Genomic DNA, 25,236 nt, shown 5'->3' with positions numbered 1-25,236 from the left:
CTAACGTTTCGTGATCTACTGAATTCATTGTAACGTTTGCAGCACTGCACCCAGGTCCTCCTGACCACATCCCTGCTGGTGCCCTCCTCTGCAATGTGCAACCAGGCTGTGTTGATCTCTTAGGGAGGTATTCTTCCGCCCATGGGAAGGGAAGAGGATGTCCCTGTGTGCTGTGACTCCTTATGCTTATGGAGGGAGTCATGCAAGAACCTGGGTGCAGCCCTGCACCTCTGTGCAGTGCTTGTCAGTGTTTGCAGCACCTCAATGCTGTAGAACACTGACAGCACAAATGTCAAAAGAAAGTTGGACATGGTCCCTTTAAGGAAACCGGCTGATGACGCGTCATCAAATGATGTCACCAGACCCGCTTCCTCTAATTGGCCGGCAAAAGCGTTGGGCGGGCTTAACAAGCCCAATCAAGGGAAATTCATTTCAGAGGCCGCGATGAGACAGCAGTGGGGTCGGGACCCACCAAGGTTTGTAAAATACTGCCCACTGTCTCGGTTGGGACTCATTTCCAATACTTAGAAATTGCAGTATCTGAATATTTAAAAGGTACTTTGTGAAACTTACTGCGAATAATACTGTGTATAATGAAATAATGGATTTCCCGCTGGGGATTCCATTATTCCTGTGCTTTGGATGATGACATGGAGGAGAAAAGGATGATCCTCACTTCATGCCATACCTCCTTCCTGGTGTGACAGATGTGGTTTGTGGACTGAGCCAACTTCAACACTATCAGCAACACATGAGAAGAGACTGTCTAGACTGCCTGGAGATAAAGAAAGAACAAATTTGCATTTATATTGTGCCTTTTGAAGACCTCAGGATGTCACATATCGCTTCACAGCCAATTAAATACTTTTTGAAGTGTTGTCACTGTTGGAATGTAGGAAACTTGATAGTCAATTTGTGCACAGCAAAGTTCCACAAACAGCAATGTGATAATGACCAGATACTCTGTTCCAGTGATGTTGGTTGAGTGCCCAGGGAGAAATCCCCTGCTTTTCTTCGAAATAGTGCCATTGTATCTTTTACGTCCACCTGAGAGGGAAGATCTCATCTGAAAAATGGCAGCTCCAAAAGTGCAGCACTCCCTCAGTACTGCACTGGAACGTCAGTCTAAATTTTGTGCTCAAGTTTCAGGAGTGGGACTTCAATCCACAATCTTCTGACTCAGAGGCTAGAGTACTACCACTGAGCCACGGTTGACCCCGTACATGAGATCTTTTAAAGACTGAGCCCTTGAGATCCTGGTCCTTGCAATCCTCAGTCGAGGGCAATTGTTTCTGTCCCATCGGTAAGAAATGGCTGTTTCCTCATCAAGCTTTCTCAGCTCTGCATGTTCACTGGTGCTCTGTGAATCACCTTGTTATGTGCCCTTTACCCAAGTGGGTGCATCAGGGCTGGTGCTTGCATAAGTAAGGTGCTATGGTAGAGTAGGTGAATCAGGTGGAGAAATGGCCCCTTTGGAGGTGCCAGATGCTTCTTTCTGTTAAATGTTTAGCATCTGTGAGTGACAGAAAGGACATTCATTTCAGGAGGGTGAGTTGTGAATCAGAAAGTGTGACTAATCAATAATAGGAAGGCTTTCAAGTAATCAGAATGTCTGAAGATAGAAAAAGCTCACAGTACTCTAAGTGCTCCATCCCATTACCAACCTGAACCCAACAGCTTTCCTCCAATTTCTCTATCGCCTACATGCTCCCTGATGTGTCTGCCCAGGAGTTACAGATCTTCCTCCTTCTGCCTACTCAAGGCTCAGGGGCTTGATGCTTGCCATTCCGCCATCTGTGGTAGTCTTTTGCCTCTGAAACTAAGAACATAAGAAATAGGAGCAGGAAGCGCCATACGGCCCCTTGAGCCTGCTCCGCCATTCAATAAGATCATGGCTGATCTTCCTCAATTCCACTTTCCCGCCCGATCCCATATTCCTTAATTCCCTTAGGGTCCAAAGATCTATTGATCTCAGTCTCTGGTTGTGTGCAAGCTTCTCCTTTGCAAAGAACACAAATATTTCACACTACGGACTAATTCACAATGCCTTTCACCCAGTGTCTGTAGACATTCCCTTGTGAACATGCTATCAGCTGTTGGCAATGCAACAGCCGCTTCACTTTTCACTGAAACAGTGCAAGAAATGTAACATGCAACAGTGGAATGGTAGGAGAGGAAGTGTACTCTTGAGGGGAATGGTGAGGGTATCTTGCGTTTACGAATGGTCTCATTCATTTCTTCTTTTATATTATGCCTTGAATTTTCTCAATGACACCATTAAGTTACGCTGTTCACCAGCTGATGCCAATGTTGGCAAAATATTGCCAATGCTCGACGAGAACCTCAACACTTACAATTTCACCCTGCTAGCTCGTAGCATAACCACATGCATACACTCAACCTGCCACCCTCTTTTCCATCTCTTCTTCAGCCTAAAGGGGTCATGTTCATTTCTTCTCATCTTCTGCCATCCTTCCCTGCAGATGCACCATAACCACAGGCGCTACAAATGGGATGAGAGGACTCTAAGAGGAGTAGGTGAACCATCCTCAACAATGGAGCAGGAAACAAATGTTGAGGAGAACAGGCCAGGCCAGAGAGCCAGTATAGTGATTCTACCTTCTTCTAGCTCATTCCCAAATTATCCAGGTTTGTCACCCATGGATGTTGCTTCCTTTGAGGGATTGTAGATAGCGAGGTTGAGGAAGAGCCACGAGCAGAATCATCCAGCACAAGAGAACTGGAGATGTGGGAGGTGGGCAAGGATGTGCTCTCTTCCCAGTGGATACGGAGATGGCTTCAGAGCTGTGGGCCCCAAAATGCATGAGCACTCACCTCAAAAAAAGGAATGTTTGAAGAACATCATACGTACGTGTAGGCTGAGGACAATCTCAGGATGTGCGGCAATTGGCAGGTGTGGCTGTAAATGTTCCACATCTCTCATTTGCGCCAACATCTCAGAAGCCTTGTCTTCTTTGCAGGTACCAATGCAGCAAGTGGTAAATGCACTGACATCAGCAGCAGATCCTCAGATGAGAGGCAGCGAGAAACCAGTTGGAGCCGCCACCTCCATGGAAGCACAGACTGCATCTCTGCAAGCCATAGGGGATAGAGTGGAGTACAGCATGGATCTTGGCTTCCACACCATTGCCAATGCTGTGTCTCAGGGCTTCAAGGATCTCATTGCTGCCATGAGACCAGTCGCTGCACTGATGAGTGGGGCTGAAGATCCAGAGCCCAGTGGAATGGCCGTGACTGAATTCCATGTGCCTGATATTGCATACTTTCTGCACATGCCAGGATACCAGTGATACCCCTCAGAGAAAAATGGCTGCGGGTGGTGGTAGGTGAGACCAGGTTGTCCAGGAGCTTGCTTCAGAGAGGCAGCCAGCAGTTGCTCCCTGTCAGGAACCAGCTGCCATGAGTCGAGCCACATCAGTCCCATGACCCATCTCCTGACAGCTTTGCACTGAGGTGGCACTTAGAAGTAGCAACAGATGAGGGGATTGGAAGTTGTGCCCAGTCACCAAGGGGAATCAGTATGTAAATAAGGAGCACAATGTTGGTTTGCTTATCCGACATCCAGTTCTGGATGAGCAGAAATTTGCTCCAATTAAATATTGGGAAAACCGAAGCCATTGTTTTTGGTCCCCGCCACAAGCTCCGTTCCCTTGCCACTGACTCCATCCCTCTCCCTAACATCTGTCTGAGGTCAAATCACACTGTTCGCAACCTTGGTGTCATATCGGACCCTGAAATGAGCTTCTGACCACATGTCCGCAGCATAACTAAGAATGCCTATTTCCATCTCCGTAACTTCGCCCTTCTCCGCCCTTGCCTCAGCTCATCTGCTGCTGAAACCCTCATCCATGCCTTTGTTACCTCTAGACTTGACTATTCCAACGCACTCCTGGCTGGTCTCCCACATTCTACCCTACGCAAACTTGAGGTGATCCAAAACTCGGCTGCCCATGTCCTCACTCGCACCAAGTCCCGTTCACTTATCACCCCTGTGTTCGCTGACCTACATTGGCTCCCTGTTAAGCAACGCCTCAATTTCAAAATTCTCATCCTTGTTTTCAAATCCTTCCATGGCCTCGCCCCTCCCTATCTCTGTAATCTCCTTCAGCCTCACAACCACCAACCCCCCACCCAGAGATATCTGCGCTCCTCTAATTCTGCCCTCTTGAGGATCCCTGATTATAATCGCTCAGCCATTGGTGGCCGTGCCTTCTGTTGCCTAGGCCCTAAGCTCTGGAATTCCCTGCCTAAACCTCTCCGCCTCGCTTTCCTCCATTAAGACGCTCCTTAAAACCTACCTCTTTGACCAAGCTTTTGGTCACCTGCCCTAATTTCTCCTTATGTGACTCAATATCAAATTTTTTGTCTTTGAAATACGCCTGTGAAGCACCTTGGGACATTTTACTATGTTAAAGGCGCTACAGGAAACTTTGTGCTATCCGGCACCGACGGGACCGAGCTACTGCCGTTTTTTGAAAAGCTCCGGATGCCTGAGCGGGTTATCTACCCAGGCTATTTTTAACAAAGAAAAATTTAAAATTCAAGAAATGTGCAATATACAGTAATTGGGTACTGTACTCACCTACAGAATGTTGTGTTAAATGGATGGTGAAAGATGCTTGATTAAGTACAGTACTGCCAGTTGATGGTAATCCATAACTCTTTATTAACTTAACAGTAAAACAAAACTTATAAACGACTTAACAGTACTGTAAAACAAAACTTATAAACGACTGTGCAGTGCACCAAAACTTAAAACGACTGTACAGTACAGTATAAAGTACTGTACAGTGGTTGACTGTATACTTATTCCAAGACAACTATTTCATCAGGAATATCCATGCCAGCTGGGTCATCAGGATCATGCACTTCAACAGATTCTTCAGGCACTTCCACTGCTCCAACTCTTTTGGAAGGTTTCTTAAACATGTCTCGGATGTCTGCTTGCTTCGTGGACGCTTGCCTTTTTTGTAGAAAGTTGGAATGCAGAACATGGAGCTGCATAAGTTCTTGGGCAGAATAACAAGAATGGCTTTCAGCAAATATAAGTAATCCTTCAAAATATTCTGCAGCTTTAGCCCAAGAAACCTTTCTCACTTCATAAATCTCATCCTCGTCAGTTTCCATCACACTTTCCTTTTTTTTCTTTGGATTCAAAACATTATCCATTACTTCATCATTACTTAGCGAATGCACAACAGCAACTTCTCTATCTGCATCAACCCACTGCTGAACATCACATTCACTGAGGTGACATAGAAGGTTTGCTGGGCCTACATCTTTCAGCATGCCAGCCATTTCCATTACTGCAGTCTTCCGCGGACGAAGATTGAACCCATGAAATTCCTCCTCTGAAGAAGAACCTTCAGCAAATATTACAGAAGGCAACAATTTGCACCAGGCTTGTCTCAAAGTGTGACCTTTCACCAATTTCCAGGAACATGCAACATTAAAGATGGCATCTTTAAGATTGAATGCCTTCTGAAATGCTTGTATACCTGTATTGTCATCTTGGTTTATCAGTCTACGTAAGAAGTCTTTCTTGTAATGACACTTCAGATTTTGGATAACGCCCTGGTCCATGGGTTGTATGAGAGAAGTTACATTTGGTGGCAAATAAATGGTGAAAATATTTCCCGAAACCAACTTTGATTCATGCGGATGGGCCCTACAATTATCAAGCAATAAAATGCATTTGCTATCTTCAGGTTTCCCTATTCTACGGAAATGTCCCCTCACAGATGGAACAAAAGTATGATGGAACCAATTTGAAAAGATTTCCTTATCCATCCAAGCATTTGTTTGAGATTTGTACTCAGCAGGTAAGTGCTTCACATTCTTAAATGCATGGGGATTTTTATACTTCCCAATGACGAGAAGTTTAACCCGGTGTGATCCTGCAGCGTTCGCACATGTTAGCACAGTTACACGATCCTTATTTTTCTTGTAACCTGCAGCATTAGCCTCACTAGCCCCAGCAAGTGTTGATTCTGGCAAACACCTCTAAAATAAGCCAGTTTCATCGGCATTATATATCTGTGCTGGCGACAAATTATGTTGCTTCACAATCCGATTGAAATATTCGCAGTATTCTTCTGCGGCATCGTGATCAGCTGATTTCTTCTCCCCGGAAACAACGAGTCGTCGTATCCCATGCCGTGTCTTGAAGCACGATAGCCATCCATCAGAGAAAGCACACTTCTCAGTGAGCTCCATCTTTGCATAGAAATCCTTCCCTTTCTCGATTAGCATGGGTCCGGAAATCGGAACACCCTCTAAACGCTTCAGACAAAACCACTCATAAAGCACGGTATCCAGCTCTTCAAGCTTAGGCTTATGAAGCGTGTGCCGTTTCTCTACACTGTTAGGTGTCTCCGAGCTTGCATAAAACTTGAGCAGCTTATCCTTCTGCGCTTTGATGTCGTACATTGTTGACGAACCGATTTTGAATTCATTCATAATGTGCGCACGCTTCGCTCCCAATTCTAGTCGTTTACATATATCGATTTTCTGCTTTAAAGTTAACACCACTCTCTTCCTTTTGGTTGGATGATCTTTTGGGATTTCCATAATTCAACCCAATGAGTTGTAACAACGTTGGAGAAACACAGTACTGGAACCCTGAAAAATGACTGATCAGAAGAGGCTATCCGGCAGCATGGGAGAGTGAGACTCCACATGCAGGGTTTCTGAGGTGTTCCGACTTCCGATAGCGCCAAGAGGCCGAGTAGTGGCAGTTTGGAGAACTACCCCCACTGACGAACTCGGCAACTGTTGGAGACTCAGACTTGTAACCGGCAACATTGCCGGTTACTGAGGTGCGGTTTTCGGAGCGCGGCTTTGCCGGTAGCTCAAGAATGCCGGATTCCTGATCTCCGGATAGCACAAAGTTTCCTGTATATAAATACAAGTTGTTGTTTGTTTCAACATGAAAGTATGTTTTTATTACTGTACTGATCTCTTATTTTGTTAGTCATGGATATTAAAGATGTTAAGGAAAGGGAACGTTCAGCTGGTGTAGACATTTATGCTGAGGTGATGAATATCGGCACAGTCCTGTTGGGCCATCGAAGACTGCTCAACAGTCATGTTCTCAGGTTGGTAGTGGTTTCTAGGAAGATCACTTTTTTGGCAACTGGCACAGAAGGAAGTGAGGGTGCAGTATTCACTGTAGCCAATCAGTCGTTGAACACCTCCTACACAATCGGATTTCAGATGCTCCGTGTAGCAGCCAGGGATGAAGCCTCCGGCTGTTCATGCTCCCGAATTGCTGGGGTCTGCAGCTCCCTTTCCTCGGACAGCACTGGCGTCTCATCATCAAAGTAGAATTGATAGCCTTCCCGCAGCATGCTATGACCATCTTTGTGACCCTTTGGGGTGTATACTGCAGGACTCCACGAGAATCTGCGAAACCTGCTCTTCAACAGTCCTATAGCCCTTTCCATCACAATTGTTGTTGCTACGTGGGCCTGGTTGTATGTATCCTCTGCCTCATGTTCTCGGTTGCCTCAGTGGAGTCATGAGCCACAGCTTAGCGAGTATGTCTTGTCTCTGAGGAACTATCCTTGGACATGACTGTCTTCATGGAAGAGGTCAGGAAGGGCCGAGTGGTGTAAAATGAAGGCGTAGTGGCAGCTGATTGCATTGTTGGGGTTCACGTGTAGGATCTTCTGGTTGGCATTGCGGATAAACTGAACATTTAGTGAATGAAATCCCTTCCTGTTCAACAAATGTTAGCAGCTGTTCTGCTGGCACCTTCAATGCCACGTGTGCCATCTATGGCAGCCTGCACCCTGGGCAATCCAGCAATGTGGTAGAACTCCCTGGCTCCCTTTCTCTGCTGCCTAGGTCAGATACCAAAATGCATGAACACTGCAGCTCAGTTGAAGAGTACGCCCATGACCTGCCAAATGGCTGCCATGACTGCTCCCTGGCTGATGTTGAACAGATCCTCTGTGACACTGTGAAAGGCTCCAGCGGCAAAAAGTAAAGGGTAGTGGTCACTTTCATAGTGACAGATAGAGCCATTCAAACAGTGGAGCAAGGTGGAAGATCTTTGCGAAGAAGGTCACACAAATGTTCAATGGCAGCCTTGGACAATCAAACTCTTTGAACACAGGACTCCTCAGATAGGTCCTTGAAGTACCTATGTTGCCTATAGACATGCTCTGGAGGGCAGTCACTGATGTGCTGGTGTGTTCTGCCAAGCTGCTTTACTCTCCTTGCCTCAGTAACTCCTCTCAATCAGCACCATGCGTTACTTGCTGTATCTCTATTGATATTTATGCAGCCAAATCACACCGTCAGGATCAGTAACTCCCTCCAAATAAATGCCTCAATAATATCACTCAACAGTTCAAACAAAAATGTATTAAAAATCAACAGTAACAAAAAATTAATTAATGCAAAACCTCAGAAATGTGGATCCCTTTTTAATGTAAGTTAATTTCAGCTGTAAGTAGCAAAGGTCACAAACATAAAATATAAAAGCGGATCTTAATTCTTTTCAAATATCTACCTTTTTTTTTTGAAAGAGGCCTTAATGTCAAGGCTCTCTCTTCATACCCAGGAACAAAACAGAATGAATTGTCATTTAACAAGCAGGAGGATGTCTGACTCCTCAGCTGCCATTCCTCTCCACCTTGTCTATGTGGTTCTCATCGGGTGGCAATATGTCAGATTATTTTCTTTCAGTGAGAACCAGGGATCCGTGACAAGGAAATCTTGTTGTTCTGTCTGTTCCCTGTAAAGACAAGTTTTCAAACCATCCCCTTCCAATTAGGGTTGCCAACCCTCCAGGATTACTCTGGAGTCTCCAGGAATACATGTCTAATCTCCAGGATAATCCTGCAAGCAACCCAGGAGAAAAAAATCAGAGGGGCAATAAAAAACTGTTTTTTGGGGAAAAAAATTATTTCAACAGTTTTGTTCATTAGTTACAAAAATATCAGGCATGGGGGGGGGGGGGCTGTTTGACTGACAGTCAAGTATCATCCAACCGGGTAATGAAGAGTCTATTCGCTTTCTGATTGGTCTGGAAAGGTGAGGTGCCGCGAGTGTGGACATGTTGGGTGGCTGATTGCAGGAATGTGGGGGTGGGGTGGTTGGGGGCAGGAAGGAGATGTCCCGAGTTGCCAACCCTACTTCCAACAGGAAGCTGTTGCTGCTCTTGATCCACCGCACATGGTGCTGAATGTTCCGCTGAGATGGTTTTAGTCAAGTTTTAGAATGTGTATGTCCATGTACATTTAACAAATTCAAACAACTCCCACAGCATTACTCACAGCGAGTCAAATAATGTACTGTTTTAGAAAATAAGTGCTCTACTGTGTAACACAAAGTATTATTCTGCTTCTAAGGTGGAGTTATGTATCTTTAATGCCACAAAGTCTAACTGTTGATCAGTAAATACTACCTCAGATCAACAGTATTTAATTGTTGCTTGGTATTGCAACCTTGCAGATTGAAAATGCTTGTAAATTTCAAGCTCCCGGCCAACTACTGGCTTGCTTTCCCTTTTTAAAAAAAAGATTGTTTTGCATCTGTATAGCGATGTGATAGTAGATGCAAGATTATGCATATATAATCTACTAACAGAACTCCCATGGATTTGCTCACAGGTAATCTGGAATCTGGAGCATGGTTGTAATGACGTTTATCTACTGGCCTGTTCATTTAAGGCTACAAGAAACTGTAGCTACTTGTAAGTACAGCTAGTTGTAGCTGCCATCACTTAGAGGTCAGTAAACAGTTTGCAAAATTTTAGTCTCCCAGTTAATAATTAGATTTCTTTATTTAAAGATTGTTATACAGTAGATGCAAAACAATGTGTGGTGTGCAACATCTGGAGTGTGAGGAGTTACATACTCGATACAAGCCTTTAATCTATGCACCAGCAAATCCCCAGTGCTGCTGGCATTGTAAGTCAGAGGATGCAATGTTTTATAAAGACTGGAACATTATACCATATAAAACACATGGGGGAAGAAATTCAACTCACGGCCGCACATTTTGCCCCTGGAAAACGGGCGGCCAGCAGCTGAATCTCAGCCACCCCACTGACGCCCAAAGCCCACCAGGTTCAGGCTGGCCTATAAATGGGCGAGTAGCCTACCCACTGGAAACAGGCATACAGCTGCTTAAATATGCAAATTGGGGTCCTTTAGTGCTGGATTGCAAGATCTTAGCTATATTCTTCATTTCCTTTACAGCAGGGGGTGCTTGTGATACAGTATGTTGTTGGGCCTGTCTGTATCCAGGGAGAAAGGTATTTTGATGTATGTGGTGGAGACCCTTTGTCAGAACACAACGCTGCCAGGGGTTTGAGCCCATGGTGCGGACCAGTTTGTCTCAACTCTTCTTGGGTCTACTGGACCCACTGTGTTCTGGAAGCATCTGGTGGTTTAATTTCAGATCTTCTGCATTTGTAACTTATCTCTTTTTCCTCTTTAATTTTGCTTGTTTTCTCATCCTTTTGCTCGTGGACCTTGCTTGTGTATTTTCACCCTCCTCTATTTGCATATTCTTTTGTACTTTTTAATGTTTCAACATCACCTCACTGATGATTGTTTTTTATAGCATCCATTAAGGTCATTCAATCCATTTACTTTCCCCCCGTGATTGAAATATCTATTGATCCTCTCCCTTCTGTCTATTTTTTTCTCAACCTTAATAAAATACCTGTTTATCTTTCAGTCTTCAGTTCTGATGAAAAATTTACACACCCGAAATGTCAATAACCTGTCCTTTCAGACCTAGTGTACTTCCAGCATCTGCTGTTTCTTTTTCAAATTACTAGCTGACGTAATAAAACTCACTACGCACTTGGTTTGAGTATAAAGCAAGGCTTTAATCAACTTGTTTCAAAACATGGAGGTCTAGTTGTACTTCACTAGTTCCTGTCTTACAAAATGTCCCTGAGCAAGCTGGGCCCACGCCCGAGTATTTATACTCCTTGGACGGCGCCACCAGCTGGCCGTCCAGTGTTATTTCATGAGTTGTTTCTTCGTGATGATGAGATTTATAACACTAGCATTTGTAGTTTAAAAACAAAAAAATTGCCCTTAAAATATTTATTATTTTTCAAGCAAAAATGTACAGAAGCTGACTCAACCTGCTGTGTACTATCTGTTTTTATATTAAACATAATTTAAAAGAATATTTATGGTTGTAGAAATCTCATCTTACCTTCAGGTCTCTGTACACTACAAATCGGTTGTGCATGTGTTCAAGGCCCAGCATAATCTCAGCAGCATAGAACCTCATCTCCTTCTCTGAGAACACACCGTGCTGTGAAAGATGATAATGCAAATCTCCACCTAGAAATAGGACAAACAGTTAGCCACATGATTCTGGATCTATTAAAACATACAGTACGCCATGTAGTCTGTCAGGCCTACACCAATGATTCGGTAATTTCAACCAGTTTGCTCCATTATTGCTGCCATCATAATTATCTAGTTAACTAAGTAACCTGGTGTAGTCGGGTCTGGTAGAGGAATAAAGAAAGATTTGCATTTATTCAGTGTCTTTGTCACTTACTGTGAAGTGGTTGACACATAATAAATTGCTTTTTTGTGCAGTGACTGTTGTTTTGCAGGCATACCATGGCAGCAGATGAATGAACAGTTGATCTGTTTTGATGATGTTGATCGAAGGAGGAATGTTGGGCAGGACACTGGGAGAACTGTTTGCTCTTCTTCAAATAATACGACAGGATCTTTACTGTCCACCTGAATCACTGGAGCAGCTGAGAGGGCCTCGGATTCATGTCTCATCTAAAGGATGGCACCTCTGACACTGTAGCATTCATGACTGAACCGGGATGAGTTGACATTTCTTAAGTCCTGGAGTACATCTTTAACCCATAATCATCTAACTCAGAGGTGAGAAAGCTACCAAGTGAGCCAAGCTCATTTGGGAGTGTTTTTATTCGTTCAGAAGAGATTACAGCATGATTTTATAATGTTTTAAAATTATGAAGGGCTGGGACAGGTTAGATAGAAATAGACCATTTCCAGTTGTTGAGGGTTTACATAAAGGGGACATAGATAGAAGATTAAATGTAAGAGATTCAGGACAGAAAGGAGAAACTTTTTTTTTTTTTTTTAAATAGAGGGTTGTGTGGCTGTAGAATTCTCTACCCATGTCGACGCTGACCTCCATTGGCTCCTGGTTTGACAACGCCTCTATTTTAAAATCCTCATCCTTGTTTTCAAATCCCTCCATGGCCTCTCCTCCCTATCTCTCTAACCTCCTCCAGCCCTGCAAGCCTTTGCGATCTCTGCGCGCCTCCAATTCTGGCCTCATGCGCATCCCCGATTTTAGTTGCTCCGCCATTGGCGGCTGTGCTTTCAGCTGCCGAGGCCCTAAGCTCTGGAATTCCCTCCCTAAACCTCTCCGCCTCTCTACCTCCTCCTTTAAGCTGCTCCTTAAAACCTACCCCTTTGACCAAGCTTTTAGTCACCTGTCCTGATAACACCTTCTGTGACTCGGTGTCAAAACATGTTTTTAATGATAACGCTCTTGTTAAGTGCTTTTGGAAATTTTGCTACGTTAAAGGCACTATATAAATGAAAGTTATTGTTGTTAGATAAGTGATCGAAGGAAAGGGGGAAAAAAAGGGAAATAGAAACAGGGCAGGCACATGGGATTAGGGCTACTGCTCATGTGGAAGGTAAATGGCCTGATTCCTTGTTCTAATTTCTATGTAATTCTACATAAAAGCTGACACTCATGGAAGGCAACATTAACCGTAACAAGTAGTTATAACTGAGTGCTTCTGTAGCTTAGTGAGTAAACACATAAATCACAAAGACCAGGAAGGTCCCAGATTCAACTGCTGAATGCTAATCTCAGCTGGGATAGCACCTGGTGCTGAATTGCCCTTGAGCTAGGGAGGAGAAAAATTAACCATTGTTCCCACGCCTCATTGCTATCCAGTGATCAAAAGCATGCAGGTGTAATGTCACGTGAGGATCAGCTTAGCTGTGATTCCTCCGTGATTGAATACCTTATTGATAGTCTGCTTAAAGAATGGCCATTTGGACAAGGTACTGGAAGGCTACCAATACCTGTTGAACTGTAACCCAGCAACAGACAGCATCTCAAGGAGAAGAAGTGAGAAAATTGAGGTGGAAAACGATTAACAAATTCACATGCAAGAGATATTAAGGTAGAACGTTCGATCCGCAAAGTCCAGGCACTTCATGTGCTTGTATTACCTTCCTGTGTGTGTTATTTTTTTGGGTTCATGACTGCATAAAAGTAGCGCACACAAGAATGTGTGCGGTATGCTTTGTCGGTTATAAGACATTAACTTCTGGAATACTTAGCACTCAGTGAAGTGCATGAGGAAGAATTCAAGGAGGAGATGGATAGTTTCCTAATTCAAAAGGGATAAGAGGGATTCTGCCTTGTTGCCAAGGCAGACGAACATGAAAATGGTCTGAGTGGGTCAGGTATGCACTGGATAGGCTGAACAGCCTTCTCTCATTCCTACCTTCTCGTGTTATTATTTGGAATGCTGTACTCAACAACATATATTTTTACTGGCAAAACTGTTCATAATTTTGAATACGAGGCGAGAAGCCAGCCTCTTGGAAAGTGACTTAAGTCTATCATTTTTTTGTTGTTAAATATGCGTTTGAATCTCTTTTAAAAAGTTAGGCCAATGTTGTGACAGTACTGAGTTGTGAAGTACTTAACATAGAAAGAGTTAGATAGCATAGCCAGTTACACTCTAACCTTAGAGTGCTTGATGGGGCAGTGTAGAGGAATGTTTATTCTCATTCTAACCTGGGTTTTGTTTGATGGGACAGTGCAGAGAAAGCTTTACTTTGCATCTAATTGTGCCATATCTGACCTGACAGTGTGTGATGCTGACACTCCGTGCAAAAAGTGAAATATGTTCCCTTTTGTAGCATTTACATTTATCACCCGGTGAGCACAGAATTCACCCAAAATAGGTGATCATATAAGACACAGCTGCTAATAAAAGGTTGGTGAACTTTAACGTTCATTGAATTATACAAGTGAGGAATAACACAAGAAAGCAGAGATAGACTAATCTAGACAACGTGCGTTTTAAGCTCATCTCTCCTGCCTCATTATGCCTCCAGCTGATCAGTAATTGAGCGGAGCTAATCTGGGTGTCATCAGAGTATATAAAGATCAGAATATTTTGTCTTACCATTCATCAAGTCGAGAATAAAGCACAGCTTGTCAGGTGTGTGGAAAGCGTAGGTCATACAGACTATAAAAGGGCAGTCCTGGGGAAAGGAGGAAGAAAAAGAGACAGCAAATAAGTGATCAAACAGACTTTGTTATACAATAATAAACCAGCCGCCCTTCAGCCCTTACATCACTACCAATCGATTGTTTTTTATCATCAAGTTAAAGGTGACAAATCAACTATTTATTTTCTGAATTGATGTGGTCCAGTTTTTATTTACTTTGTTTCCAAACATTGTACATCCTTAGATAAAGTGCAGCTAATACAGCTCCAAGCACAGCAGCAATGCAGTGAAACATAAATAGAGCATTTCGGGGTTGTGAGCGGTACTGTATCACCAGTGTTGGGTCAGCTGAAATAAATAAAACACTGAGGGACCAAACACAAACAGAAAACCAATGTAGCTTCAGTAGGGACTCTCAGCTTTTGATCACTGCGCATGCATACATGATCCATGTAAATTCAGTGTTGAATTCTGAAGGCAAATAAATAAATAAAATATCTTTAATGACAGCCCGTAAAGAAGTGAGCTGGTTTACCGACATTGAGCTTAAAGTAATATGACACTAAGCCAGTCTCCCAATTAGCCTGCTTGCGTTGTGATGTGGAAATTGACATTATACTTAGCATGCTGGGTAGAATAAAATGGCCAAGTAAAAGAACAAACTTGCTTAGGTTGTAGCTAAAGCAAGAAAAAGTAAATGTGTCACAACGTGTCCAGGACCATGAGATCTTTCATAATACCCACCCACATTGAGGATGTGATAACAGCTATAATTGACTCACTAGCACAAGGGAGGCATAAGGCTCTAGAATAGATAAACTATTAATGATTGTCGCTAGACAAAGAAGCAAAACTATTGAGTAAGCTAATCATCTTGGTAACAAGATGATCAGACATGAGTAAGTGTAAATCATTTTGGTAACAAGATTCAGACAGAACCTCCTGGCAGAATATATGATTAACTAACCTTGTCTGGAGATATTTCTGTCCTGCTGACCTTTTGATTGTCCTTGTGCAAACTCTTAATGTGTTTAAAATGATACAATACCATTACACGTGATTTATGGAACGCTTGCTTGTTTGAGTGTATAAATATGCTGCATTCACTGATGTCCTTTAGAGATGTTGGCCTAGCCTTTGTCCAGGCAGCTCTCCCCTTGTGCAAGTAAAAATTAAACTAACAATCTGACGGTACTGCTTGTGTTTTAGAGTCTTACTCGGAGTCGAGATTTCGACAGTGACCTGCAATTGGATTATGAAGTAAGCAAACTGATGTGCTGAACTGGCACAGCATGTTTACAAGGCAGCAAAGAGAGCACTGAACATCAATAGAAGACGTGGAGGCCTAGGAAATACTGGGTCTCTGCTACGTGTCTAAATGCAGGCCAGTAGGTTTATATCTCATGGTATTGTCCACTGCTTGGACCCTATGCATCACGATTCATGGTATAATTGTAAACTATTGACCACTCTACACCTCTTTAACGAGGCCTGAAAGGACAGAACTGCCCCATGTTATGTTTCATTGTGTATGTTATAAGGAGGATAGAGAGGACTGAAAGGCCTCCTTTGCAAGGCTTTGAAGGACTCCCTGCTAAGGGGCCGCTAACAATCTGTTTCAGTGTTTATCATAGTTTCAATAAATATAAGGCTGCTTGATAAATTACCTCAGGAGCAGGTGTTGATGTGTAATAACTGGATATTGATTTGGTATTTCAGTTCATTTCTGACATTTTACAAAGGCACCGAAATTTCAATGGGCCTAGTCCACCAGTACAAGTGCAGTGGAGTGAACCTCACCAAATTGTACCAGCAAAGAGCATTGGTAAACTTCCCTTTTGTTTATCCAGCCCTTTGCTTGTTCAGCCACCCTAAAGGGACCTTGGCTTGTAGGTTTATCTGGAAGCGAGCGAGAAGAAACCTAGTATCCTGGGATCTACCCGCTCCATCAGCGCGCCAGTCTGATTGGTCAGCCCTTAACTCGGCCCTACACTGGGAGAGTCCAATACGCAGCCCATGGACCAAATCCGTCCCATGAGCTCCTACTTCTCATATTAAATGCACAAAGCCAATTTGAACTACAGTTAGTTTCACTGGGAATTGAATTTTGTAGGAATCACTCCTCCAGCCCAGTAAGTTTAAAGAGCTAAGGTTGCGAGGATTGGGAGTGCGGACAGTGGGAAGGGTGAGAGAGCTTGAATATTTTGTGCTCTAGCTTTTAGTGTGGACGGTGCTGTGTCTATAATGTATAGCCAGTTTCATTTGTCTACGGAGTCTTTCCATTTTTGTGCACAGGGGTGTTTGAACTTTGTGTACTGGGGCTTGCATTTCTGCATAATCATTTGGCCTACTCAGTGGTTTTGAAATGAGTATCTAGTCCCCAGCTCCAAAAGGTTGGACTCCCTGCTCTAGAGTACTGCATACCTGCCTGGTTCAGGTATCAGATTACCATAATCTTGGCATTAGCTTGTTCCCAAGAGAACCCACTTATCTCCCCTCAAGGAAGATAATCATCTGATGGTAAAGCTTCACATACAGTAAATATATATGTTCATAATAAAAAGACAATTATATAGTGTTACTGATATAGAGTAAATAATTGTTTTACCGAGAGTCAGTCTATTAAGAATGCCATGAGGCGGTCATCATTTATAATGTGGCCAGCATCTCCTACTTTCCATGTTTTGCTTTGCTGCAGGCACTCTGCAGTTGCTGGAGACATTCTACAGAAGACTTGGGGGCTTACCCAAAAATAATTGAGACAGAAGATAGCATTCTTGCCTTTGAGATAGAAAGTCATGGGTTCAAGCCCCATCACCGACTTCAGCATATAATCTAGTCTGACATTTCAGTGCATTGCTGAGGGGTGCTACATTGTCAGATGGCATGCCTTTTGGATTAGATGTTAAACCAAGGGTCCATCTGCCAGCTCCGGTGACTGTAAAAGTTACCCTCGCATTATCTGAAGAGCAGCAGGGAGTTCTCCTCGTGTCCTGGCCAACATTCCTCCTTCAACCAACACTACCAAAAATTGATTACCCGGCCATTCATTCGTTTGCTGTTTGTAGGACTTTGTTATGCCTAAATTAGCTGCCTCGTTTGCCTACATAACAACAGTGACTGCACGTCAAAATGTAATTAATTGGTTTTAAAGTGCTTTGAGGTGTCCTCGGGGCGTGGTACAGTGTTAGATAAGTTATTTTTTAAATTAGTAAGCACATGAGTGAATGCTAGAGATTTGTTTTGTTTTGTTTGGCTGGGATGGGTTATCGATAAACTCATCCAATTGCCACAGTCTTTGACAAGATTGTCAGGTATTAAACTGGTATGCGATTAAGATAATTTTTTTAAAGTGTTCATGAAAATGGGGCAGCCTTCTTTCGGCTGGGGTTAGCCTGGACAGTGTCTGTAGTATGGCACTTACAGCAGGTTATACTTTGCAAATCACTATGAATAGGTCTGCAAATATTTTCCATAATGGAGTTCTATTGTCCATTAGCTTGAGACCCCATCAGCGACACCATGTGCAAACTTCAATCTGCATTATTGTTTAACCTTTGCAGCTGTGTGCAAAAGTACTATTTACTTATGTCAACCGATAGAGGCATGGATAGCAGTATAATGATTAGAATAAGGTAAAAATGACTGTGTACTGTATATAAAAGTGCAGAATTCTGGGCGTGGGTATGCAGTGGAGAAAATGGTAATGAGAGGTTGGAGAGGAACAGATTTTAAAGATGAGGATTAACTATAGGAATTTTTTTTATCTTGCCCTGGGTGCAAGGATTGCAATGCCTAACTATGTCCAATATTGATACTATTATTTGTGTCAGCTATGCTGTAGGCTCATTGGACACTGATTTGGAAAAGAGAGAGATGGCCTTCTGCACATGGGAGAATGTGGACCACACAGTATATTCTATATATAAAATCTTTCTTTTTAAAAAAAAAATCCAAGTGAGCGTGGGCCATTAACAAGCCTAGTGCATCATACATCTTTGTGTCCCGACACAATTATACATCACTAACTTACTTAGAAGGGCCAAGGACCCGGGTTGAAATGCTGGTTTCAAATTAAAGAATCATCAAATGAAGCATAAAAAGAGAACTGTGAACACCAGTAACATTCGGGAAAGGAGGCAATCTACCATAAGGAGTGATAATGAGTTATTGAAACACTAGGAGTAAGGAGTCAAAGGAGTAAGGAGCCCAACGTCATACTGAAAGTCACTAAAACATTTGTTATTTGCTGCTGAACTCACAGGGCCCAGCTACGATGTCCCTCACAAACAAAAAAGCCTGTCCGCACTGCCTATGCTTACATAAGCAAAATGGCCACTTAAGTAAGGTACCAGATTTAATGAACGTTTTACAGAATGGAATCTTTTGCTTCCTTGATGCACAGAAGAACCAAGACTTCAGAGAACATCTCAACAACCAGAACTGTGCACCACTCAACTCCAGCAAGTGAATGTGTTACCACTTAATTCCCCCCTCCCACCCCCACCGATTCATAGAAGTCTAAAGATACTATTTGCTGTGACAAGGAATATCCATCAGTAGCATGTTCCAACATAGGAATGGATGTTTCTCGACCTTTTATTTAATCAATGTTACGAGCAAAACATATTTACTGCTCATCAGCCATATCAGAAAATAAGACAGGGGGTAGAAAGAACATTAAAATTAGGGGCAAAGTTAAGAAACAAGTACTTAGAGTCCCCTGATGGCTCAGTTAATAACTGCACTGCTCAGAGTAATACTGCGCCATGTTGGCCAGGAAGGTCATTGTTCCACCCCTGGTCTGTGTAAAGATTAGCTGATTTTAGCTACGGGTGGCACTCGGGGTGCTACAGGTGTCAACGTGGCTTAGTGACAGCATTCTTGTCGCTGAGGCAGAAGCTTGAGATCCACTCTAGGGCTTGAGTACATTGCCACGGCCGAGGAAGTACTGCATTGAGAGTGGTGCTGTCTTTTGGATGAGACGCTAAACTAAGACCTTGTCTACCAGTTCAAATAAATGTAAAGATCCCGTGACACTATTCAAAGAGAAGTTCTCCTGGCATCCTGGACAACATTTACTTCCTCAACCACCACCACCAATAAAAATTAACAGGTCATTTAGCTCTTTGCTGTTTATGGGGCCTTGCTGGGCCCAAATTGGCTACAGTGTTTGCCCAAGAAACATCAGTGACTTGCACTTCCAAATTAATTTGTTGTCTGTGAAGCACTTTGGAATGTCCCGAGGACAGGAAAGATGCTATATAAATGCAAGGTCATTCTTCCTTTCTATCATTTACAGTTCTCTTGGGCTAAAGATGAGAAATATCAAACAGGTTTCCCCACTGATTGTTACACAGTGGCCCCTGCATGACGAGAGGCAGCGCTGGGCTCCCGACGACTGAGTATAGTCAAATGACTGTTCAGGTTCACACACAGACAATGGAAATGCACCTGTGGAATTGTACCCCAGCGAGCAGTTAGTAAATCGAGGGGAGGTGGGTAAAAATTTTGGGAAGAGGGTTTGCAACTAAAGCATAAATAGAAAGCAGTTGGTCTCAGGTGATCCAATTGTTTTTGCTCTCTTGATGCCATATTTTGCTGTGTTTGCTAACTTTAATTTAAAAAAAGCAAACGTATGTAAAAATTATGTTGTGTCAGTACAAAACATTATTCTTTCATGCTTAATGCTCATCTGAGGATTCCTACCACTTCAAAATGGCTTCATGATTGAGAAGCGAGTACATTTGTTGAGGCCTTCTCATTTTTATTAAACGTGAGCTCATGCAATATTCCACAGTGCCCTTCCATGGCTCATCTCTTGCTCAGTGATTCTGAAAAAGCCACATTAATTTAGTTTTATTCCTACATCATTTACTTTTGGATAATTATGGGAGACAGTTTGATCACACCTGATGCTGGCTACTAAGAGCATTAGCGAGTCAGTTTGTTACCAACGAGTGCAGTTTACTGCAGTGGAGCAATAAAGCACGACTCATTTAACACAGCAGCAGTGCGACACTCATACTGTCATCTGCCAGAGTAACCAGCGACTCCACAAATCAGTCACCGGGCCAGCATGTTAACACTTTGAAGACCAGGACTAGAAAATAAATATGTAAAATTGAGTTTGCAGTGGTGCATTACAAAAATTCCATCATGAATTTGAAAAGCCTGGAAATCAGGAGTGGATTAAGTGCAAATACATAGCCAAGTACAGTAAACTCTTTCGTATCCGGCACCGACGGGACCGGGATGGTGCCAGTTGATTAAAAATTCCGGATAACTGAGAGGTAGGCAATTTTTAACACAAAAAAAATTAAAACCAGTGACTAACTCGGCCACCGTGGGAAACTCGGACTCGGAAAAACAAAAAATGGATGGATTCGGCAAGATTACCGGCTATCTATTTTGCCGGTTATTGAAGAATTCCGGTTGATTAGGTGCCGTTTAAATGAGAGTTTACTGTATTTGTATGACTGAAAGAACATCAGTAATGCACCATCTGTGATGTGAAAATCTAGTTGTTATCTGGTTATTTGTTTTTAAATGTGTTCCGGAACATGTTAGAAAAGAAGGACTTGTATTTATACAGTGCTCGATCATGCCCTCAGAACTTCCCAAAATACGTCACATCAAATTAATTACTTTGGAAGTGTGTTATCCGGTAAATCTCACAGGTCACAATAAAATGGCAGCAATGTTTTTGGTGGGGTTTGCTCAGAGAGGAATTTTGACCAGGACTGAGAGACTCCCTGCTCACCTTTGAGTTGTGTCATGGGATCTTTCACTTCCTCAGTACTGCTTCCTAGGATATATGCTCAAGTCCTGGAGTGGAGCTTGAACCTACCACTTTCCAACTCAGAAGTGCTACCAATTGAACCAAGCTGACATGTTTATTACAGCCAAACTCTTACATTCTAGGGCAATGTACATAAGAAAGCATAGAACAACTAAAGGCCATTTAACCTATCAGAGCTCACTCCTTCCACAGGTAAGTATAATCTACTCTATTATGAACTGTACCCCAAATATTTAATCTCCCGAGAGAAAGTTCTGCATAAATATTCCCTTATCCCAAAACTTACTGAGCAGAACGCCACAACACCTATATTCAATTACAACACCATTATTTCACTCGAATTGGTTGCTTTCCAGAAATCAAAATTTTATCCTCCTGGCCCTACATGAACCATCATGTTCCATGGAACATTTGATTATTTGTTTCTATACTTATCTCTGTAACCTTCATTTCTTTACTAAACAGATTATTTATCTGGGTTATTTTTTGAAGGCATCAAGCTCTAACACTAAATAATAAGTTAAGGTTCATAAGGAGTCTGGGGGGTGCAATGAATTAGTGCATTGGCCTGTATTGCCCTCTGAAATGGCCGAACAAGCAACTCAGTTATATCAAACTGCTAGCACTTGAAGGAGAAGGCCCGCCACCATCATCTTAGGGCAACAAAGGATGGGCAATAAATGCCAACTTTGCCAGCAATGCCCACATCCCGAGAATTAACTTTTAAAAATCCCAGGTCAATGCCACATGCTTCCAAGTTGCCAGCTCATTACAGTGCTAATGAGACCTTTGTAGCAGGTTACCTAATCATTCTCTCTACACCAGGCACTCGAAGCTCTAGCAGACAGAAGAAGAAAAAAATAAGGAGAAAATAAGAGTGATTTAAATACACCCAAGTTAATAACTAAGTAGCTCCGACAGAGTCGGAAGAAAAATTCAGTCATCACTTATAAACTAATTAAATATACGAGGTGATATGGTACTAAGTCATACAGACCAGGCAGGCTCCAGGTTCGATCCCTGGTCTTTGCTGAGTTCGCTGAACTCAACAGGGGGTGTTAATGGAGGTGCTACAATTAGCTGCCATTTCCTTTAGCTGGAGAAAGGGGGAAGAATCAGCCAGGGCTTCTGAATGCTGATCTGATGATCCTTTACAGGAAAGTGCATGTGTGGTAGTTAGCTCAGAACATCCCTGCCTGACGAGCACTGTCTACGTTCATGCATGAAGGGTGGGTATTCGTCTGAAGTGGTGAAATGCTGGCAGCACCCTGTGGAACCATACCCCAGCAAGAGTCAGCACAAGCGTACAACTTGCTGCAGGGAATAGGTGCAAAGTCGGATGTGATGCCTTTACCATTGTGCTAATGGGAAATTATTTTATTCACAATTCACACACACACACTTTCCCAGACAGGAATTAAGACAATAGAATTCTTTAGCTGCCATCTGGCTTTATGTTCTCATTATCCAACAGCATCATTAATACAAATATTAATTCATTAAATACAATGTCACAGTTCCTATTCACTGCAATATCACAACTCCTACGCATTGCTCATTACCTCAGGTTATTTGATAGAATTTGAAAATTTAGTGTAAACTCTTATCTCCACAACACCTTCGGGCACTGTATCCTAGCAAGAGAGGTCTGTTTTTTTTGTCTTTGCTTAGAAAACAGCAGTCATCTTTTTTCTGATAGCAAAATACTGCAGTTGCTGGAAATCCGAAATCACAACAGAAAATGCTGGAAAAACTCAGCAGGCCAGGCAACATCCGTGGAGAGAAATTAGAGTCAACGTTTCGGGTCAAAACCCTTTATCAAGACTAAAGAGGCACAGGGAATGAAATAGATTAAGAGGCCGGGCTGGGAGAGAACAAAAGAGAAGTGAAGAGACATTAAGAGGTATTCAAAACGAGACGAGATGGTGATAGGACTAGTGGAGACAAAAGACATTTCCCGTGCTTTTCCAGTCTTGACAAAGGGTTTGACCCGAAACGTTGACTCTATTTTCTCTCCACGGATGTTGCCTGGCCTGCTGAGTTTTTCCAGCATTTTCTGTCATCTTTTTTCTCCTGTCCTTTAAAAAAATCTTCTCATTCTCCCATTGGCTCTGTTGGAGAATGTACTGGCCAATGCCCAACCACGCATACAGAGGAAGGTCCCAGCTTCGATCCTTAATCTGTCAGCCAGGACAGTAGTTGGGGCACCACACTGGGTCTCCTTGTCCTTGGCCTAAGGAGGAGGAAAACCAACCAAGGTTTCCACTCCCAAATGCTATTCCATGACTTTTGATAGAATGTGAGCATGTGTGAATGTTGGGATGAAGACCAGATCAGGCTCAGCTGGGATGCTTTCCACTGGTAGACTGGTGGTGTCCATGAAACCGTATCCCAAGCAAGTTATTAGCACTTTCAGGCGAGAAAGAGAGAAAATTGGAGATGAATTAATTTCCCCTTGCCCATGTATCATTTAGGTATATCATCCAGGACAAGGGACATGGTGGGCTTTGCCAATGACACTGCCATGCTGGCTACACAGACAGTGGGCTCACCTTTCAGCTTATCCGGTCATTCCGTTGTGGGGGTGTGGGTGGCGGGTGGGGAAGTGCCAGTGCCTCTCCTCCAACTGAAGATCTGGGTGAGACTCCAAGAGAATCCATGCTCCATGACGCAGTGCCTTTGTTTATCAGCATATTGCATTATCAGACTTTTTCCAGTTACACATCCTAGCGAAAACTATACAGGTTCTCATGTTTAAAAAATTATTCTGGGTGAATTGTTTGTGCTAAGAGTGGTGAGGAACATCAGTACTGGGGAAATGTGAGACTGTTAGCTTACTGTTATTTGGTCTTGAGTCATGAGCATACTTTTTTTTATTGTGAACATGGGCGTATCAGATATGGAGCTGAGTACACACAGCTAGTTTCATAAAGGGCTCTTATAGGATATCAGAGATAGGAACCTGCAGTGGCTTCAAAGCCAGATTCTAGAGGGGGAAGAAAAGCATTCTAAATGATGTACTAACCAAGGGAAATAGGAAGAGCTTCATCTATTTGCCTACACTGGAGCCAAATGCAGGACAGTGTTTTAATTCACAGTGCCAACAAGGTCTGAATCATTCCAAAGTTGCTGGGTGGGTGACACTCATATTTGGCCAAAATAAGATGTGATAGCTTACCTCATTGAGCGTAATATCTTCACCAGTGCCAGATCCCAAAAATGCTCCATCTTCTACAAACAACATGCAAATAAAAATAAAATTGCTTTTGGACTCACCCCAGTGCTGACCAGTGACAACATGATTCGTTCATTAAGGGCTAACGTTTCTCCCTGCTTCATCTTGATTCGCTTTTTATCTAAACACTTCATGGCATACCTGAACATAACAAACAAAAGATGATAATTACATAATCTGTCATGCTGCAGGACAGCATGATTTACCAAGAAAAAAAACACAGGTTATTGAATGAATCCAAGACCCAGACTGGGCACCCAGGTACAGAGCGAAAGCAAAGGAGGTGAGAAATCTGATCACAGTCAATTCTTTCACTATTCATACCTACACTAGAACAGCCAACAGAAAGGCAAATTGCTTTCAGTTATGAGCCAAATGTGACCCCAGGACAAGATAAATACATTATTAAAATATTGTCCTCTTCTCCTTGGCTTGGGGGAAGCAAAGAAGGAAATTAGGTCTCTTTGGGATTGTGTTGGGTTTAAGTTGACATACGTGACCATGGAAGATTAGAACTGAGTAAACCCTCCACAGCAGATTGCTGAGCTTTATCAGCACAGTAAAAGTCTGAGACTGTCGTGCTGAAGCTTTGTCATGCTTTGGTCAAGCCCCACTTGGAATACTCCATTTAATTCGGTCACCAACACTGAAGATATGGATACAATGCAGACTTATCCCTAGTGTCAGAGGAACAACTTATTAAGGCTAAGAACGTGGACTCTTCAGCCTTGAAAGGATGCATACGAGAGGAGACTTTCGGCTGAAAATTCAGTAGCCTTAGCGCCTCATTTGAGGCGCTAGAGGGCCTTGCGCCGGAGTTATGGCCAGTAGTGAAATTCCCTGGGGCCCTAAATCGGCGTTGCTCCGGTAGCGCTGCGCCGGCACCGATGACGTCATCGGTGTGCGCAGCGTCCCGGTTGCCGTGGTAACCCGCCCGAACT

The 25,236-nt window shown here is 43.0% G+C and overlaps 1 protein-coding gene across 2 annotated transcripts in view; it reads right to left on the bottom strand.

Moving 5' to 3' along the window:
• The window catches only part of grk3 (G protein-coupled receptor kinase 3), a 283,814-nt gene that overhangs the window by 58,220 nt on the left and 200,358 nt on the right, over window positions 1-25,236 (bottom strand). For both annotated transcript variants that reach the window (XM_085961459.1, XM_085961460.1), the window contains exons 9-11: window positions 24,337-24,436; window positions 14,213-14,291; window positions 11,209-11,339 (exon numbers count right to left, since the gene is read on the bottom strand). In XM_085961459.1, the coding sequence (XP_085817585.1) occupies window positions 11,209-11,339; window positions 14,213-14,291; window positions 24,337-24,436 (310 nt within the window). The remainder of the gene's footprint in view (window positions 1-11,208; window positions 11,340-14,212; window positions 14,292-24,336; window positions 24,437-25,236) is intronic.

The sequence above is a fragment of the Somniosus microcephalus genome, chromosome 19 (assembly GCF_052327205.1).
Source record: "Somniosus microcephalus isolate GS21.2 chromosome 19, FLI_Smic_1.0, whole genome shotgun sequence".
NCBI lineage: Eukaryota > Metazoa > Chordata > Chondrichthyes > Squaliformes > Somniosidae > Somniosus > Somniosus microcephalus.
The sequence above is the reverse complement of the archived record's forward strand: the minus strand, read 5'-3'. Positions and strand labels throughout refer to the sequence as shown.